This window comes from Cygnus atratus, chromosome 16 (genome assembly GCF_013377495.2).
Source record: "Cygnus atratus isolate AKBS03 ecotype Queensland, Australia chromosome 16, CAtr_DNAZoo_HiC_assembly, whole genome shotgun sequence".
Classification (NCBI taxonomy): domain Eukaryota; kingdom Metazoa; phylum Chordata; class Aves; order Anseriformes; family Anatidae; genus Cygnus; species Cygnus atratus.
Window position 1 is genome coordinate 1,144,430 of NC_066377.1, and position 18,539 is coordinate 1,162,968.

General features: G+C 65.2%; 1 protein-coding gene across 2 annotated transcripts; it reads right to left on the reverse strand.

Moving 5' to 3' along the window:
* Positions 1 to 1,795: 1,795 nt before the first annotated feature.
* HM13 (histocompatibility minor 13) lies at positions 1,796 to 14,059 on the reverse strand. Of its 2 annotated transcripts, none has more exons than XM_035567068.1 (12): positions 13,842 to 14,059; positions 12,526 to 12,624; positions 11,188 to 11,270; positions 10,198 to 10,286; positions 9,480 to 9,565; positions 9,212 to 9,337; positions 7,488 to 7,545; positions 7,075 to 7,158; positions 6,742 to 6,778; positions 5,605 to 5,707; positions 4,809 to 4,894; positions 1,796 to 2,185 (listed from the first exon to the last, which is right to left on the reverse strand). In XM_035567068.1, the coding sequence occupies exons 1-12, from the start codon at positions 14,013 to 14,015 to the stop codon at positions 2,104 to 2,106; spliced, it is 1,107 nt and encodes a 368-aa protein (XP_035422961.1). In that variant the 5' UTR covers positions 14,016 to 14,059; the 3' UTR covers positions 1,796 to 2,103. The 2 variants fall into 2 exon arrangements, with proteins under 2 accessions (XP_035422961.1, XP_050569893.1); XM_050713936.1 differs by lacking the exon at positions 1,796 to 2,185 and adding an exon at positions 2,695 to 2,860 and having other exon boundaries at positions 13,842 to 14,050.
* Positions 14,060 to 18,539: the final 4,480 nt, after the last annotated feature.

The window sequence follows — 18,539 nt, forward strand, 5'->3', positions numbered from 1 at the left end:
GGGCTGCTCTCGCCTGCTTCCTCTCCCTGCTCGCAGCCGACGGCCGGGCGCCGGCGCTCCGTGGGACCCCAGCTCTCATCAGCGGCCCCCCCACTGTGGCCGGGCGTCCCCGGCTCCAGGTGCTGCCAGCCGGGCTGGGGCACGGCACCAGGGGACAGGGCAGAAGCAGCGGGGTGCTGCCCCCAGCACCCGTCCCTTGTGGGGAGGCTCTGCAGGGCTCCGGGGACCAGCAGTCCCCACGTGCCCCCCCAGGCACCAGCACTTCCCACCCCACGCTCAGCGTTTGCACCCGCGGGTGCTCCCTGTGCGCCCACAGCCCACCCTACCGGGGCTGCGGGGCTGAGCTGCAGCCCCTGGCACAAGGGGAAGGTGCCCGGGGTGCCTGCGCGGCTCTCTGCGGTGCCGCAGGCAGTGCTTGGGGGGGGGATCACCCCAAACCCCACAACTGGGGCAGCGGGGATGGAGCCGTCCCCCGGCCCCGCGGACGGAGGGCTCATGCTGGAGCCGGGGTGTTTTTTTCCGTGTCCCCCGCGAGCTGGAGGGGACCCCGCGGCGGGGGGAAGGTGGCCCAGACAGAGCGGAGCCGCGCTGCAGGACCCAGGTGCAGCAGGGGCAGGCGAGCCCCGGGGGCCGCCCAGGCGCTGGCTGCGCTCCCAGCTCCTTGCAGGGCCCGAGCGCTTCCTTCCTCCGGGCTCTGCCCCGCTTATCGGCCGGGCAGGGCCGGGGTGACCCCGCTCTCCCCTCTCCATGCCTTCCGCTCCCCGTGGCGCCGCCGCGGGCCCTCGGAAAGCTCCCAGCTCGCTGCCACGCTCCCGCTGCCCTGAGCTCCGCGGGCAGGAGCAGGGAGCGAGGCGGCAGAGGGCGATGCGAGGGGCGCAGCTGGGGTACCGCCTGCACCCCAACACGCCGGAGGCTGAGCAGGGAGAGGCGTGAGACCCCCGGGGCTGCCCCCAGCCGAAGCTCGGGAGGACGCGGAGCCTGGCGGGACGCGGTGCCGGACCCGCAGCCTCGGGGCAGGGCGCTGCGCCCCGCGGCGCGGCCCGTGTCATTTTCCACGGGGCACTGGAGCCTGGTGGAAGCACATCTGGAGTCTAGACTCAGCGACTCTGTGGGCTGGGCCTGGCGGCCGCACCGTGCCCAGACCCTGCTGCACACTGTTTGCTTAGCTGGAGGTATTTAATTGGAATTAAAGTGGCCCCTCTTGTTTTTGCGGACAGGGCTGTTGGAAAAGGAGCTGTAAGTCATAGAAAACATCTGTAGGAGACTGCGAAGGGTCATTAGATGGCAGAATGCGAGGCGCCACTTTTAGTGCTCACAGCCGACGCGGGGAATAATAGCTCAATACGGCTTTTGTGGAGGGGCTGCCAAGCCAGCAAACACTTTCTATTTATTCTGGCAGTGGGCACGGCCCGAGGGATGCGGGATCCTCTGCGCGCCTGCCCCGAGGCGGGCAGGGAGGACACTGCGGGTGCCCCGAGGCACATGGCAGACGGCCCCAGCAGGAACCAGGAAGGGTGCTGGGGCTGCCCCTGCCCGCAGCACCCTGGCCCCAGACCCGGGCGCAGTGGCCACGGCCCTAAATCTGGGTGCTGCAGCACCGAGGCCAGGTTGGGGCTGGGCCTGGGCAAGGCAGAGCGCGGCAGGAGGGGAAGGGGACGGTCACCTGGGTGCAGAGACAAGGATCCCAGACCCCAAGGTGGGAATAAAGCTGCTGGAAGGGCCGGGACACCCACCCGTGGCTCACGCACCAGGCTCGAGCAGCCCCGATAGCCCCCCGGCACGGCCCGACCCCTCCTTCCTTTGAGATGGTTTAATATGAGAGAAAGCAAATGCACAATACAAAATTTAAAAACCGGCCTGTGGTTTGCCGCCCGCCCGCTTTGCGCCCACGCAGGAGCCAAAGCGAAAAGGGAGCGCGGCTGCACGGCCCCGGGGGGCCGGCGGGAGGGGGGTGGACACGCAGCGTACATCGATGCCCCACCCGGGCGGCTGCTCCGACACACACAACACGATGCTCTGGCACAATTGTTTCGTCGTCTGTCACTTGAGGGAGGTCTGGAAGGGCCCCAGCCCAGCAGCGCCGGGCCTGGCCCACGGGCAAGGTCACTTCTCCTTCTTGTCAGCTGCTGTCAGCTCCTCTTTGGAGGCCCCCGGCGCCTCCTTGGGGGTAGAGCTCTCCTCGTAGCTGGGGACAGAGGGACAGGAGGGGCGCAATTAGCAGGGGTGAGCCCTGCTCTGGGGACAAGCACGCGCTGAGACCAGCCTGGAGCACCGGGACAGCCTGGCACGGGGGGCTAGGCCAGGTCTGTGCCTGGGAGCCCGTCCCTCCATACCGACCCTTGTTCCCAAATGCACTGCCGGGCCCCCCAGACAGCGCCGGGCTCCCCACGCGGGGCTGAGCACTGATTTGCAAGGGGGGGGGGGGGGGGGGGAGGCTGCAGGAAAATCAGCAGCAACACCCCCAGGGCCCCGCTGCTCTGGCTGCAAAACCCCCACAGCACCGCCCTGGGCCCTAACGGAGGAAATCTGGGAGCACAGAGAGCAGAGACGTCAGCTCCTCGCCCCCTCCAGTCCCCCCAGAGGAGGAGAAGCCAGCGCAGAGCAGCGAGGTGAAGGCTGCTGCTGCTGCTGCTCGGGGAAAGGGGAGAGCCGGGACGAGCCCCTACCTGGCCAGAGCGACAGACAAAGAAAGGGCACCGTGCGCGATTGCTACATGGCACTGGGGCTTTGCTGCCGGCGTCGGCGGGGGCAGGACAATTTCTGCTGCATGGAATCAGCAAGGCTGGCCGGCGAGCCGGACACGGTGGGGAAGTGGGTAAGTCGCGGCGTGTGCGGCAAGATTTCAGCAGAGGACTCATAGCTGCAGGAGACAGGAAGCAGGAAGGGAAAGGGGGAAGGACAGGGCAGAAGGGAGAGGGGGAGAAAGAGAGAGAGAGAGAAAAAAGCAGAAGAGTTTCCAAGTGAGGCAGCTGCAACCCCAGCACCCTGCGCAGGCAGCCCGCTGCCCCCTCCGCCGGCCCCGGCGCTGTGCCGCAGGGCAGGGGGGCGAGGGCTGAGACCCGGGGAGAAGGCAGCCCCTGGGGGCACGAGGAGGCAGCCGGCTGGAGGCCCCCGGGGGGAACAGAGAGTCTCTGGTGCAGCTGGAGGACAGGAGGGCCACGGCAGGTGGGAGCAGCAGAGAGGGTTTCCCACTCCCGGCAGCTGAAGGCTTTGGAGCAGCTCGGAGCCAAGGTTACAGCCCCGGGAGGCTGGGAGCCGCGGACCCGGTGGCAGCCAGCCCTGCTCCACCAGCTCCCCATCCCCGGGCTGCGGCACCGAGCTCTGCCCACCCCGCGGCACCGAGCTGCCCGCAGACCGAAGCCCCACGCGTGCGCAGGGCCCTGCACTCGGCAGCGAGCCCAGGGAGCGACCGGGAGGAGTGGAAGCGCTGCAGAGGTGCAGGGGAGCTACACCAGGGCGGGGGGGGGGGAAATTCCTTGCAGTGAGGGACTCCGGCCTGCGGGCAGGAGCCCTGCCACGTCCTGCTTCCTCCGACAGCACCTGGAGCGATTTCAAGGCGAGCCCAAGGCTCGCTGAGGGCCCCACAGCCGACCAGCCCCGCCGTTTGCTCTGGCAGAGCTCGGCTACCAGCAGCAGGCAGGACTTTGGGGGCATTTTTCCCCCAGAGCCGGCTGCCAGGCTCCCCAGGGGGTGGGGATTGCTGACCCAGGGCCGGACCCGCAGCTCATCTCCCCCCCCCCCCGTCCGCTTGGTGGGGCAGGAGCAGGGAGGTGCCGCTGCGGGCGGGCGGGTGAGTCACGGCGCAGGGGAGAGCGGCTGCAGGATCCCAGGTGCACAGGAAGGACGATCCCAGGACGCTCGGTGCCTGCAGCGGCAATCGTCAGAAGCCGACATCAAAGCAGGGGCAGGTGCCGCAGGGCTGGGGAGCCGGCCCAGCTGACGGCCCGGTGGGAACACGCATAGCTGCGGCTCCCAGGGGAGGGGAGGGGGCCAGGGCAGCCCCGCTCCCCGCTGCCCCACGGCCTGCACAGCGCTCAGGCGCTGGTTTTCCTCCGGGCAGGCTGGGGGCTCGAGCTGAGCGGCCACGGGAAGCCCAGCAGCCCCGGACGGATGCTCCCTTCCCTGCTCTGCTTCGGGTGTCCCCAGCCACGATCAGCGAACAAACGGCCCCCGGCAGCCCGGGGCTGTGCTCTGCGTGGAGCAGGAGGGGACAGCCCAGCAGCAAAAGCCTTTTTTTTTTTTTTTTTTTTACTGCCAGCGGGCAATGCCCGGAGCACGGCAGGGTGAGAAGGGCCGGAGCACAGCAACGACTCCCTTTTCCAGCCCCCTTTTTTCCACAGCTGCAGTCCCAGGGGAGACAGCTGCAAACCGTCTCCTCTACCCCAGCGGGGAAGCCGGGATGTGCTCGAACCAGCCCCGGCTGCTCCTGCAGCTGGCTCCAGTTCCATTCTCCCCCACCCACGGGCGCTGGGACACAATGACCAAGTATCTCCGCACCAGGTGCGCGGTCCCACCCTCCCCTGCCCGCCAGCGCACGGGAAGAGCTCGTCACCCGGGCGTGCAGCGATCCCAGATGCCGCCCCGCCTGTCGGTACGGCACCGACGCTCCCAGGAGGTGGCAGGAGCCAGGGCCGGCGTGTACAAGCACAGACCCACTCCCTCCGCCTCCACACGCGCGCGTGCACGCACACCCAGGGCATGCCCAGATGAACCTGTCCCTCCAGCTGTGCCCGGGCGTGGGAACATCTGCGCGCTCCGTGCGCTCCAGCGCCGTGGGCAAAACAGCTCCGACCCCCGCCGAGGCCCACCTGAACATCTCAGTTACTTCTCCCTTTGCCAAGGCCACAAGCAGCGGGAATCCGATGCACGCGGGGACCAGGTACAGCAGAGCAGGCTGCCAGCGAGAAAAACAACAGTTAAACCCGAGCACGGATCGCCCCTCGGGAGGGCATGGCCCTGTCCCCCCCCGCGCCCACCACATCGCGGCACCGCACAGAGGGGTGAAAGCCCCAGAAAGCTGCTCCGAGAGCCAAGCTGCAGCTGCAGCAGGACAAAACCCCTGCCACCAGGTCCCAAACCGGCACGCAGGCTGCCTGGCAGAGGGGTGCAAACCTCCAGGCTCGTGGTGGGGACGTGGCACCGGTGGAGGCGAGCACTGGGGTCCCGGACAGCGCCCAACCACCACCCGTGAGCCAGGCTGCCTGCAAGGAGCAAGGGTGGCCGTGCTCACCCACGGCTCAGCGCTTTCCTGGGCACCTCCTCGAGCCCCAGGAGCATCTGGGCACCTTCTTCCCACTGCGGGCTGTGAACACGCCGAGAGCCCCCCCCGCAGAGCGGCAACAGCGCCCGCAGCGTGCTCCTGGAGCCCCCCTGCTGTGCTCCTCGGGTGCTGAGGTGCTGCTCTTGGCCTGAAGCAGCCTCCCCCGGGCAGGGCTCGGCTCCAGCCAGACCCATGGGGCTTTGGGGGAGGGCGAGGCACAGGCAGGCACTGGGAAAGCGAAGCCGAAGGAACGCAGCTGCTTTTTCCCGGCGTGCTTGGGACACTTGCGGCCAGGCCGGCGCGTCCGGCTGCGTGCCTCTGCGGGGCAGCGGGGCAGGGCTTACCTGGGCGTGCTTGAAGATGTGCATGATGAATATGGTCAGGCCCAGCCCGAAGATGTAGGCCACGAAGCTGGTGTAGAAATACGTGTGCGTGTTCTTCTTCAGGCTGTAGGGAAGGGGGCAGAGCAGACTTAGCTCGGGGTGTGGGGATGCCAGTGGCTGAAACGGAGCCGGCCCAGCTACCTGGGACATCTCCCACCGGGTCGGGGTGCGGGGAGCAGAGCTCTGCCCGGGCCCAGGGCCAGCACAGACACCGCCACCAGCACAGCACAGGGCCGGACGGGGTCACACCCATGTCAGGTGGGGAAGGGGCTGTCAGATCCCGCTGCTGGGCGGCTGTGGGGTGCAGGAGTCAGCGCTGGGACCCGGGGAGAGGATTCCCTCCCCCCCCACCCCGCTGTCCTCCCCTGGCCGCCTGCTCACTGCACGTGGTGTTTGATCGCGGGGCAGGCCGCGGGAGCTGGGATTCCCAGCAGGTGCAGGCAGGATGTGGGTGGAAACACCTGGAAGCGCTGGCACGGAGCGGAGGGGCTGTGCAACGGCGACAGGAGCGGGGCCGCGCCGCCGCAGCTGCACGAGGCGGCCCGTTCCCAGCAGCTCCCAAGCCAGAGACTGCTGGTGTGGGGCGACTGCCGGGAGCTGCGCCCTGGCAGCAGGTGCAGCCCTGCGTGGGAAGGAGCTGCCTTCCCCGACGGCCGCCCGGAGGCGGACGTGCTGCCGGGCCTCCCTCGGCCTCCACGCGAGCAGCACCCCCAGGTGCCAGCACCCCAGCTCTGTCTCACGCTGTCTCCACTTCCCCTTCCCCACCACAGCAGCGCGATCCCTGCTCCTTGGGGTCAGTGAGCCTGCGAGGCCGTTAGGTGCTGCCGCCCCCTCCCAAGGCCGGCCCCTCTCCCCACGTTGCTCCCCTGAGCAACGCTCAGGAGCTCAGGACTTCCCCCCACACCCAGCCCTGCTCATCTCCGCTCTGCCAGGAGCTGCTTCTTCCAGCTGCTCTCCTGCATCCCCACCCCAAGCCCCCGATGAGAGCACACAACCGTGCTCCTGGCTTCCCCTTCCCCTTTTTTTTCCCCCCTCCAACAACTGGAGCACGCTGCAAGACCCAGCCTGTCCGGGACCCTTCCCGACCGCCCCCCTCACCTGATGTCAAAGCGCAGCAGCAAGGCGATGAAGATCCCTGCAGGGAGAAGGAGAGGATGGAGGCAGGGGAAGGCAGAGCCTCCAGCCACCCGCGGCCGTGCCTGGGCTCACAGTGCCCTCTCGTGGCACCGGGACGGCACCGGCACACGGCACCGGCCCCGGCGGGAGACCCGCGGGGCTCTGGCACCCAGCCCACGCAGCTCCCAGCCCCGGTGTGAGGCTGCGGGGCTCCGGCAGGGCCAAAAGCACAGCAGGGCGAGTGAGCCCCCTGCCTGGCACCCCACGGCTGCCTCAGACACGGTCCTGGTGACATTCTCCCCCTTGTGTCCTCACCTGGAATGACAATGTCTCCCAGACCCAGCATGGCGAAGTTGTCGGCCTCCAGACCCTTCTCCAGCAGGTCCTGAGGGAAAACCACTGCAAGGAGAGAGAGGCAGTGAGGGGGAGCAGAGCTCAGCACCACTGTGCCTGGTGAAATGGGACCGGAGCAAGGCAGGACCCCAGCCCCATCCCAGGCCCCCTCCTGCTCCTTCCTGGGCCAGCCCCGGGCACCGGAGTGGGAAACCCGAGGGATTTGGGGCCTGCCCCCTGCACAGGTCTCAGCCGCAGCTCCCAGGACCCAAGCCACCGCCCGCTCCACCCCCCACAAATTCACACCTCTTCCTTTTTCTTTTTTTTTTTTTTTTTTTTTTTAAAGCAGCTGCAACTGCACCCCTGCTGGGGGGAGCGCGGGAGCGTCCACTCACGTTTTATCGGAGCCTCGAACGATTTGGCAACCGTCACCATCACGTTGGTGCCAAAGACCTAGGGGCAAGCAGAGGAGCGCGGGTTGACGACGGCTGCACGGGGACACGCACGCCGCAGCGTTTCCCTCCCCCAGCAGCACCCAGAGGCCGCGGGCAGGGGAGCCCGGCGGTGCTCGGAGAACCCCCTGAGCACTGAGCAGGCTGCCTTCAGCCCCGGTGAGCCACCGGTACAGAGTCTGAACGGGTGCAGGGAGCTGCCTGCGGGTCCCAGGCAGCCTAAAGCGCCAGGGACGGAGCAGTTGTCAGACGGTGACGTTTGCTCCAAGGTCATCCGCGTATTGTGCTATCAGCTCCAAACACCGGCGCCTCTGGGGACGGACTGTAAACACGTAGGTCAAACCCCCCTCTCTGGTCCTTTCCAGCTCCAAGCCTCCAGTCCCGGCTGCCCAGCAGAAGGCAGATCAGCCACACGCTGGTTAGCGCCTACAGCTCTCAGCTCCTTCGTTAAGAAAGTCCTTAAAGCAAGCAGCTGGGCGTCAGCTCAACTCGCACGCGGTGCAGCAAGCTCCGGCCTTTGCCACGGAGCCACAACGCTCCGTGCTGGCACCAGGTGAAAGAACCCGGTACAATTTCTCCCCAAGACCACACGGGGGAACGGTACCGTCGGTGCGCCAAGCAATTCCACTTCCTTTCTGAAATTCGCCTTGGATCTCTCTGTGGTTAAATCCACGCTAAGAGCCAAGCGCCTGGTCCCTGCGGGGAGCGGCTCCACGTGGGGAAGAGCGACCTGCGGGGGAAGCCGACCTGGATGGGCAGCAGCAGAACACCAAATAGCGAGGGCTGTGCCCTGCAAAGCTCCGTGGGGACGCTCACACCCCAAACACAATGCAAGGCGCTGCGTACGTGAGGTCTGAAGGCTTGCTGCTCTCCAGCCAGGAGCACCGGAGGTGGCACACAGACCAAAAAAGCACAGCCGAAATCCATGAAACGGGGAGCCCTGGCCAAACACAAAGACACCGCAGCCAGGCTTAAACAGGGCAGGATTCCTCAGGCATCTGCAGCGCTGCTGGACACACCTCAAGCTACACAAGCTCTAAGATACTCTGAAACAGTAGTTGAGAAGGTGGAGGCAGACAGGAAAGACTGAGGAATACAGACATCACATAGGACTCAGGAGAAAAGGAACCAGAGCCATTGTAGAAAGATAAGGAAAACCTCGGAATAAAGGCATCGGAGAGCTGTGCTAGCTGAGGGACAACGCCTGGAGGCGCTCCAGCATTTGGTTCTCGGTGCAGAACAGAAGGACGCTAAGGAAGCCAGCCGATGACAGAGCTGAGGCACCGATACAAGCAGGATCGGCACGGCCCAGAACAGCCTCAGCCTCCAGCCAGGCACCGGGCAGCTCCTAGGAATGCAGGTCACCAGGACGGGATGCGCTCGACACACGGGGAGCCTACAACAGCCAGGCTCCCCGACGAGATCCCCGCCAGCCCCGAGCACTCTGAGCCAGAAATTAAAAGACACAGCCGCTTGCTGCGCCACGTTCTGCCTCCGTTTGATTCCGTCCTCATCCCCGCCGCACCCCTCTGGGCTGAGGAAGTGGAAATCCTGACTGCGAGCGTGTGTGCAGCCAGCGCGCTGCCTCCGAAGAGGCACGAGGCCACGCACATGCCTTCCGCCAACGGCTGCAACTCGCGTCCGCCCTGGGGAGCGCTCCCGTTTACCCAGAAGACGTCGTAGATGAAGAGGCCCCCAAGCAAGATGCAGCCGGTGCTGACATTGTTCAAGTGCAGCAGCTCCACCCCGTTGAGGGAAAACGCCAGCCCAAAGAGATTGTTGGCAATCCAGTGCTGAGGAGGACACAAAAGGGAGAGGTGGGTTCCACGGCACGTGCAGAGCCACACCGCAGGTGCCCGGCGAGGGAAGGGGGCCCCGGTCTGACCTAGCCCAGTCCCTGCCCCCCCCCCCCCAGCAGAGCTGCGGCTCGCTCACCTTCCTCAGCAGGTACCAGACCCCGACAACACTGCTCAGGGCCAGACATACGAGGTCCTTGGTGTCGAACTCGTAATTCACTATTTCTGCAACCAAACAGAGAAGTGAGACGTGGGGCAGGCCCGGCAGCCTCCCTTCCCGCGCGGGGCGGAGGAGGGCGAGTTCACGGCGGAGCAGCACCGCAGAGCACAGCGCTCGCGCCCCAGAAAGGGGAATCCTCCCGTGCAAACGGCCGCGCCCACAGCCAAACGACACGCGAGCGGCCTGCACTGCAAGCCAGACCTTCTCCTTCAGCCAGACCCCGCCACAAGGACAGCATCTGCGAGCCTTCTGTCAATACGGAAATTGGATTCAGGCTCTCTCCTAGGGCAAGGAGGGGCAGACCTGCTCCCTCTTCCTGCACCCGGTTAACTCTTGGTGGTATCGTTACAAGGTAAGGCATTTAATACCAGCCACGAGCCCCGCTCTGTAACGCTCCGGGTTTGGGAATTCCCTGACAGGCAGGGGCAACAGGCAGGGAGAGTGCCGGTGTAAGACAACACACGTCCGCGCAGAGCTGGCAGCGCTTACGCTGGCTACGGAGGCACGGCAAGGAGCAAGAGGCAAGTCTTTGGGAAGGTTGTTCAGAAGGGCTGAAAGTCAAAACGGGTAAACGAGGAACAGAACCGTGAAGGGAGAAGACGTTCGAGAACCTAGAAGGACTGGCAGGCTAACGTACCTTCCTTGCTCTCCCCGGAGCCCTGGGTGAAGAGGAGCTGGTACTGTTTATTGGGGAAGTTTGCAGGGAAGAATCTGTTCATCATGGGGCTGGGAAAAGGGGAAAAAAAAGCTGCAGAGAAGGGCAGTTCTACAGAAACCCCACACGAGGCACTGCCCAGCACCTCCGCATGGACATCGGTCCCCTCACAGGGCAGGGAAATCCCAGGTTTTGCCATGTCAGGGACTGGACTGAGCCACAGCTCGTCACCAAGCCTGGGAGCTCGTCCTCCCCCAGGGGAGGATCCACTGGCACGTGACAGTCCCCAAAAAGCCCTAGGGCAACAGGCACAAAGCGCCTTGTATGGGAAGGGAGAACCCAGCCCTGATGCCAACACTTGCACTGCGCCCCCCCCAAAAAACCCTCTGGGCACCCAGAACTGGCCGGGCCACCAGGACACAGCTCTGCGAGGCCGAGCTGGGAGCAGGGCCGGAGCCCAGGCGGAACGGCAGCGCTGCTCTAGGGAAGGCATCTGGTCCCCAGCGCCCCGGAGCTCAGGAAACAGGAAACCAGTTTTCCTTTTCAGTTACTGAAACTGCCTGAGCTTTCAGCACCTCGCACCGACCACGAGTGCGAGGTGTCGAGGACGTTAGGGCGAGCTCCAGCTGCCCGTGCCAGCTGCTGCGGCAAGGGAACAGCGGTGCCGGGGAGCTCTGCCCTCCTCGAGGCAGTGAGGACGGCGCCAGGCCGGAGCAGCTCCTTGGGGCGGGGTGCTGGCGGCCACCTGCTGCGAGCTCGGAGCACGGGACCACCGGGACTGCGGAGCCTCGGCTCTGCCCCAGCTCCTGCAGCAGGACGGGCTCACAGCACGCCCCCGTCCTGCCTCCCCTCCAGATCCGCCGAGGGAAAACACCGCAGGAGCTGGGATTTGGCTCTGCCACGCGGCGACGGTGCTTTACGCTGCCGTGCAATCAGCTCGGCACCCCGCTGCCGCTCAGCTCTCCTCCCTACCTGATGGTGTGGGACAGGGCGAGGATCCCCAGCACGAAGAAATACATGGACAGCAGGAGGTTGATGTACTCTTGAGAGAATATCTGCAAGAGAAAAACCACGGGGGGGGGGGGTCACCGCTGTGTTCCCCTCGCTGACACCGACGGGAAGCGCCTCGCTCCGTGACCGACAGCCGCCGTGGCGGTGCCCCACGGGGACGGGAAGGAGAGCTGCAATAACCCAAATTCTTGCCCTGCCGATATAAAACGCGTTGGAAATAGCTGCCTGCTTGCAGAGCGGCCCTGCGAGCCGTGGCGCACCCCTGAGCTGCTCGGCTCAAAAAATAACTCCTGCGCTGCAGAAAGGAGGGCACAGCTTCCCCGGCAGGTCCCCGCAGAGCAGCCAGCGAGGCAGCAACGCCGCTCATGGGGCGGCGCCACCTCCCCCTGCCCCACGCTGGCAGCACCCGAGCGCTCCCTGCCCCTGTTTTGTGGGGTGTTATGAGAGCTCCAGCCCCCCAACGCGCACAGCTGCCCTTCGGTTCAACCCCACCCCGTGATTCAGAGCTCGCTGCACCCCTGCAGAAGTGCGCTGCCACCTCCGGAGAGCCGTGGGCCCTCGTGCTCTCCTGGGAGGAAGGACGCCGGGGCAGCAGAGCTTAGGGCACAGCGCACATGCTAAAAAGGGAAAACCACAGACCACGGGGGCACACTGCACGTTCCTAAGCTCTTTCCTGGCACCTAAAGAGGGGGCTGGTGGATCGGGGGGCTGCCCTACTGCCCCCTCCAGCAGAGGCTTGGCAGATTTATTCCTTCGCTGCTTTCCTACCGTTAGCCTGAAGGAGGAGCTGCAAGCCCGTTACCCCACCGGCAGCTCCGGGCAGAACTCAGCTGCCAGGGGAGCAGGGCGCACCGCTGGGGAGGCCGAATCCTGCCCACCCTGCTGGCCGCTGCAGAGCCGGTCCCCACGCAGCCCCGGTGACCTCCACGCGGGCCTTCCCCGTGGCACGGACCCGTGCACACCGGGGCACGGAGCTGCCCGGTGCGGCCGCCAGCCCGCAGAGGCTCAGGCAGGCCGGAAGCCACCTGGGCTGGCTGCTGTACGGTGCCCGCTATCAGCGGAGATAAGGCTGTAAATTCAAATGTTCCCAGCTTTGCACATTAAACCCTGCCTCCCGAGCAGCAGGCCAGGAGCAGGGCGAGGTGCCTCTCTGTGGCCCCAAACTACCCAAAGGCTGCACAGCTCGGGGAGAACGCACGTCCCCTGCTCGGTGACACCGGGTGCCTTCTGTCCCAGCGCCAGGGAACCCAGCCCCGTAAGCCAAAACGCACAGCAGCCCCGTTCCTGGAGCGTACTCACTTTAAAGAAGAGGTAGAGCCCCAGAAGGGTGCAACTGGCAACAATGGGAAATCGAGCAGCGTCTCGGCTGGTGATGGTCTCCGGCATCTCCGAGGAGTTCTGGGGAGGGAAGGAGAGGACCCGAGCGGGTTACGGTGACCCCTGCTCCGGCCTCGTACCTGGCAGACCCAACGAGGGCCCCACAGGGCTCAGCGGCAGCACCGCGGTGGCTTCGGGGAGGAGAAGCGCAGCGGCTGGCCCCCAGTCGTCCCCAGAGGTGGGGCTGTGTCACAGGCAGAGCCCAGGACGGGAAAAGCAAACCTGCCTGCATCTGTCCTTCCTGGGGCTGCTCCAACCCCCTGCGCTTTTCCCCTTGGAAAGGGAGAAGCCCTGCCTCCTGCACTGTGTTTGTCCCTCTTCTGCCCAGGGCAGAGCCGGGCACCTCGGGGCTCGTGCCCGCCCGCCTCCATCAGCCTCCCCATCTGCGCGCGCCGTATGGCGACCGCGCTCCCAACGCCGCTGCCCTCCAGTCAGCCTCTTGGTCCTCACCTCGCTCCCGGGACGCTCCTGGGGCTCGGCAGCCCCAGATTCACAAAACGTTTCATCTTCGGAAACAGCTCCGCACAGCGCCGCCAGCCCCCTTTTAAGCCCTCTCCCAAGGGAGACCCGCAGCGCTCACCGGGACAACTGTCCCCTCCCGCTGTCGCCTCCCGCCCCAGGGCTCCCCCCCGGAAGGACCGGGGGCCGCGGCCGCTCTGCCCCCAGCCCCGCTCCGTGCTCCCTGCGGGCAAACACCCGCAGGCAGCGCCGGTCGGGGCGCCCGGCCGCAGGAGCCGTTCTGCAAAGTGGCTCCACGGAGGCACCTCGGCGAGGGCACAGCTGCTGGGAAGGGAAACCCGCAGAGGACCGCGGGGCGGCCCCGCTCACGGCCCCGCTCACCGGGCTGCTGGGAGCTCCGCGGGCACCGCCGGGAACCCCGGGGCACAGCAGCAGAGACAAATAACAGCGAGAAGCCGGGCTGGGGACGCAGCCCCCTCCCCGAGACGCTGCGGTGCCAGCCCCAGCTGCGGCCCGGGGCACCGGGGGGGGACCGGGAGGGGACCCGGGGCGCCGGGGGAGGCACCGGGGGGGGACCGGGAGGGGACCAGGCCACCGGGCGGGGGTGGCGGCGGCGGCAGCTCCCCGGTGCCGTCCCCGAACCCCTCGCAGGGCACGGCCCCCCCCGGGCCGCGAGGAACCGGGGCAAGGCGCCCCCCCCCCGGGCCCGCCTCCCCCTCCCCGGTGCCCCCCCGGCGCGGGGCCGTTCCCGGGGCCGCTGCCGGCAGGCCCGCGGGTACCTTGCTCTTGGCGCAGCTGACGGAGCGCAGCGCCCCGAAGAAGATGGGCAGCAGCGCCATGAGGACGAGGCTGCCGTAGGCCAGCGCCATGCCCTCGGGGGTGGCGGGCGGCCGGGCGGGGGGGGAGGAGGCCCCGGGCCCGGCGCTGCCGTTCTGCGCCGCCGCCTCCTCCATGGCGCCCCGACACGTCCCCGTACCGGCCGGAAGTGCGTCACGCGCCGCGCGCGTCACGGGCACGGCAACCCGCCGCGCGTTGCTAGGAGGCCGGGAGCCGCCGCCTCCCCGCCCGCCATTTTCGACTCCGCCATGCCTCCGAGGGGACCTGCAAAACGCCTCCAATACAGCTCCGCGTACCTCCAAATAACTCCGGACGGGCCTCCAAACTTGCCTCTAATAAACCGCCAAATTTACCTCCAAATAGCTCCATTTTACCTCCAAATATACCTCAAAATACACCTCCAAACGGACCTCCAAACACACCTCGAAGACACCGAATATACCTCGAATACACCTCCAAATTTACCTCCAAATTTTTCTCCAAATGCACCTTCAATACATCTCCAAATATCCCTCCAAATACACCTCCAAATGGACCTCCAAATAACTCCAAATGTACCTCCAAACTCGCCTCTAATAAACCTCCAAATTTACCTCCAAATAGCTCCATTTTACCTCCAAATACTTCCAAATGTACCTCCAATACACCTCCAGATGGACCTCCAAACTTCCCTCGAATACACCTCCAAATTTATCTCCAAATGTACCTTCAATACATCTCCAAATACACCTCCAAATACATCTCCAAATGTATCTCCAAATACACCTCCAAGTGGACCTCCAAACTTACCTCGAATACACCTCCAAATTTACCTCCAAATTTATCTCCAAATGTACCTCCAATACATCTCCGAATATACCTCCAAATACCTCAGTGTACCTCCAAATACCTCCGAATTTACTTCCAATACACCTCCAAATACACCTCCAAATACCTTCAAATGTACCTCCAAATACTTCCAAATTTACCTCCAAATACACCTCCAAAATACCAAATACCCCAAATACACCTCCAAATGGACCTCCAAACTTACTTCGAATACACCTCCAAATTTACCACCAAATTTCTCTCTAAATGTACCTCCAACACATCTCCAAATATACCTCCAAATACATCTCCAGACGGACCTCCAAATACCTCCAAATGTACCTCAAAATACCTTCAAATTTACCTCCAATACACCTCCAAATACACCTCCGAATTTACCTCCATTTACCTCCTCGCTGGGGGGCAGAGGAGGCCATCGCAGCCTCTGCGGGGTGGAGGGACGGGGAGGAAGATGAGGGGCACGGGGTGGGTTGGACGCTGCGTGTGCGGGGTCCGCGGGATCCCGGGCGATGCCGGTGCCCTCCCGAGGCCGGCGGGACGGAGGGGTCGGACTCAGCCATCTCGTGGGTCCCTTCGAGCAGACAGTCCGTGATTCCGTGGCGGTTCTGGGGCTGCAGGACCCACGGCGCGAGGCGGATCCCGCTGATGGATGGCACGCGCCTGCTGGTGCTCGGACGCTGCGCTGTGTCAGCCGGGCGTTGTTTACCCCGCCGCTGAGGATCTGTGCTGACATTTTGCCTGGGAAGGGGAGAGCAGCGGTGGCTGCCTAAGTATGGACAGCATTTTTTTTGAAAGGAGAGAGAGGGACGGGACACGGGACAGAGCCGAGCAGCTCTGCAGTCCGTACCACGTGTGGCTCAGGTCTGGGGCTCGGGCTTCTCGTCCAGCCCCGGGTCTGTTGTGCTTCGTGCTTCCCGCAGAGCGCGTCCCCTGCAAGGGACTGTGCTTCTGCCCTGTTGTGCCGTCCCCTGTCCAGTCCCAGCCCACCTGCACTCAGCAAACACCCCTCCTGTAAAAATGCCTCGTAAATGAAAAAGCAAACTTTCCGCGCTGCTGGAGGGGGGCCAGGGCTCTGCTGGAAAATTGGCTGAAACGCGTGGTCCTTGTGAATATGCCTTCCCCCCAAGCTGCCGGCAGCCCGGCCGTGTCACCGAGCCTCCTCCAACTTGGTGCCCCCACGGCGGTGCTGCGCCACCGCGTCTCCTTCACCCCATACAGGACTGTGGGAGCTGGCGGCCATGTCCTGTGGTCCATCCTGGTGCCTGTGCCCATCACCGAGGCCCCTGGCTCGCTCTGTGGATCGTGGGGCTGCTCGGGGTGGGAGAAGAGGCTGGTGCTCAGGCCTGGTACAAATGGGTTTACCTGCACGTGTCCTTTCCATCTGGCAGGAGAGGCTGCTCGGCAGCAAAGGCTAAAACACGAAGGTTAAGCGGTGCTGCCCCTGCCTTTCAGCAGGAGGAGGTCTCTCATAGTGAGTCACTGTGGGAAATGGGGTTTTACCCAGCGCAAAGCAGCAGCTCCGGGCTGTGTGCGGCAGGGTTTCACTCTTCCCGCAGCCTGTAAATTCTGTAAATTCAGCCGTTTCTGACAGTTGCATGTTTTTACGTGGTGAAATCAACCTGAACCTGCGGCGTGTCCTTGTGCCACCGCTGGGGTCCCGCCATGTCCCCACTTTCCTGCCTGCTCCCCAGGTCTCCCCTGGGGTGGCAGCAAGGGGTCCCCAGCACGGCTGGTGCAGGCATGGCCCCCCCTCGGCCAACGCCTCTGCTGGCCCGGGGACTGGCTTGGAGCCGAGCCGTGGGCAGGGGAAGGGAGCACAGCAGGGAGACAAGGCACGCTTTAACATTTTTTTTTTTAATATATTTTTCTCTTTAAAAAAAAAAAAATCTATTTCAGGACCTGGGGTGATTCATAGTTTCGTATTTCAGGCAGCGGGGAGATGAAAAGGCCTCTGGGGAGCACCGATGTGCCTTGCTCCGGGGCTGGCCTCCTGCCCGGGGTGCTGTCCTCTCGGTGTCACCGATGCTCCCACAAGGAGAAGGACGAGCACCGGGGTCAGCAGCACACAGCCACAGGGACAGTGCGCCCCGCTACGTCCCACCCTGCGGCATGGCACGGGAGGCAGTCCCCAGGTGGCCACAGCAAAGCCAGAAGCCCCCGTACCAGCCCCTCACCGATGCCTACAGGTGCCTACTCGTCCCCTAAATCAGTCCCCGCACGCCCTGGTGTCTCTCTGGGCGCTGCACGTTTTGGGGACAGCTCCCGCTGCTACCTGGAGCCCTCTGCAGGAACCCCCTCACGTCTCTCCTTCGAATCTGGTTTCTGTCAAGGAGCACAGGCAGCATCTCCACTTCTGTTCCCTGTCATCCCGGGAAGCAGTAACGTGCCCCTGCTGCTCGGATGTGTCCCCGTTGTTGAAGACTCTTTGAGCATCCCATGAGATCCCACCCAGCCGGGCACGGCCCCGGGCGCTGGTGCGGGAGGGCAGGGAGGCAAGGTGTCAAATTCTGCTCCTTTTGCGCCAAACTCTGGGGATGCCTCCTTGGGGATACCCCGAGAGGAGGCAGGGAAGGTGCTGTGCCCTGTGCCCAGGAGGCCTCCGCAAGCCCCTCTTTGCAGGAAAATCTCTGCTCGTGCTATCAGATGGGCTGCAAGCTTGGTGCTGGCTCCGGGCAGGGCTGAGGTTAACGGGGGCAGCCTCTGAGCCCGGGGAGAGCCCGAACCGAAGGCTGCAGGGCCGGGAGCTGCTCCTGTCCTTCCAGCACGTTGTTAGACCAGAACCCAAAATAGCAGCAGAAATGCTAACGCTCTGGTGTATTCCACTGCTGAGCCTTTTATCAAAAAAACCTTCAAAAGACCTTTACGGCCCCGCTCCAAAGCAGCCCTGAGGTTGCGAGCTTCTGCTGCGGACGCCTCAGCTCCCCGCTGGGTGCCCTCGGTCTGGTGCTGGGGCTGCAAGTGCCGGGCTCGGGGCTGGGGTCTCGGCACGGAGGCAGGGACCTGGCTGAGGGGCTGCTCCCCATGAAGCGGCCGTGGGGCTTTCCTGCGCGAGCGGCTCCGGCTGGGAAAGCAGGAGGGACTTCCCAGCCGTCCTGCGGGGACCAAGGGCAGGACCTGGCCCTGTGGTGCGCGGGGAAGCGGCCGCCCTCCTCCCTTGTGCTTTTCTTGGCAGCTCCCCATGAGAAGATGCGCTGCGGCACGCTCGAGCCAGCCTTTAACTCGCCCCGTGCCGGGGAGGCTGCTCCGGCCCCGGCCCCGTGGTGGCAGCAGATGGGGGCACCGGGGGGGGGGAAAACGCTTTGGGTGCGGGCCCTTGATCCTAAAACATCCCCGGCAGCAGACCCTGGAGAAGTGGGAGATGAGCAAGAGGGCTGGTGGTCAGGCCACCGGGCACCCCGTGTGCCCCAGGGGCTGGGGACCGGCACAGGACCTGGTCCCACCGCGGCCACGTGTCGGCCACCAGCCACCGGGGTCCCCCGGCACGGGGAGGCAGCGAGCAGAGTGGCGTGCGCTGGGACGGACGGCTCTCCGGGGTGGCACCGGGGGCATGGCGCGGGGACAAACGGGGAGCAGCTCGGGCCGGGCGAGGTGGCACCGGGGACAGCGGCCATGCAGGGATGGGTGGCACTGGGACCGATGGCGCTGTGCCGGCCGGCAGGGAGGTGGCAGCCCCGAGAGCTCTTGCTGGAGGGGCCGGAGCTGCCGAGCCCTGGCAGTACCTGGCCCAGGTGGGGGCCCAGCTGGGGGCCGCAGGCAGCCCCTGGCCCCCCGCCAGCGCCTCCTTCCTTCCTTCCTCCCTTTCCCAGCTCCTC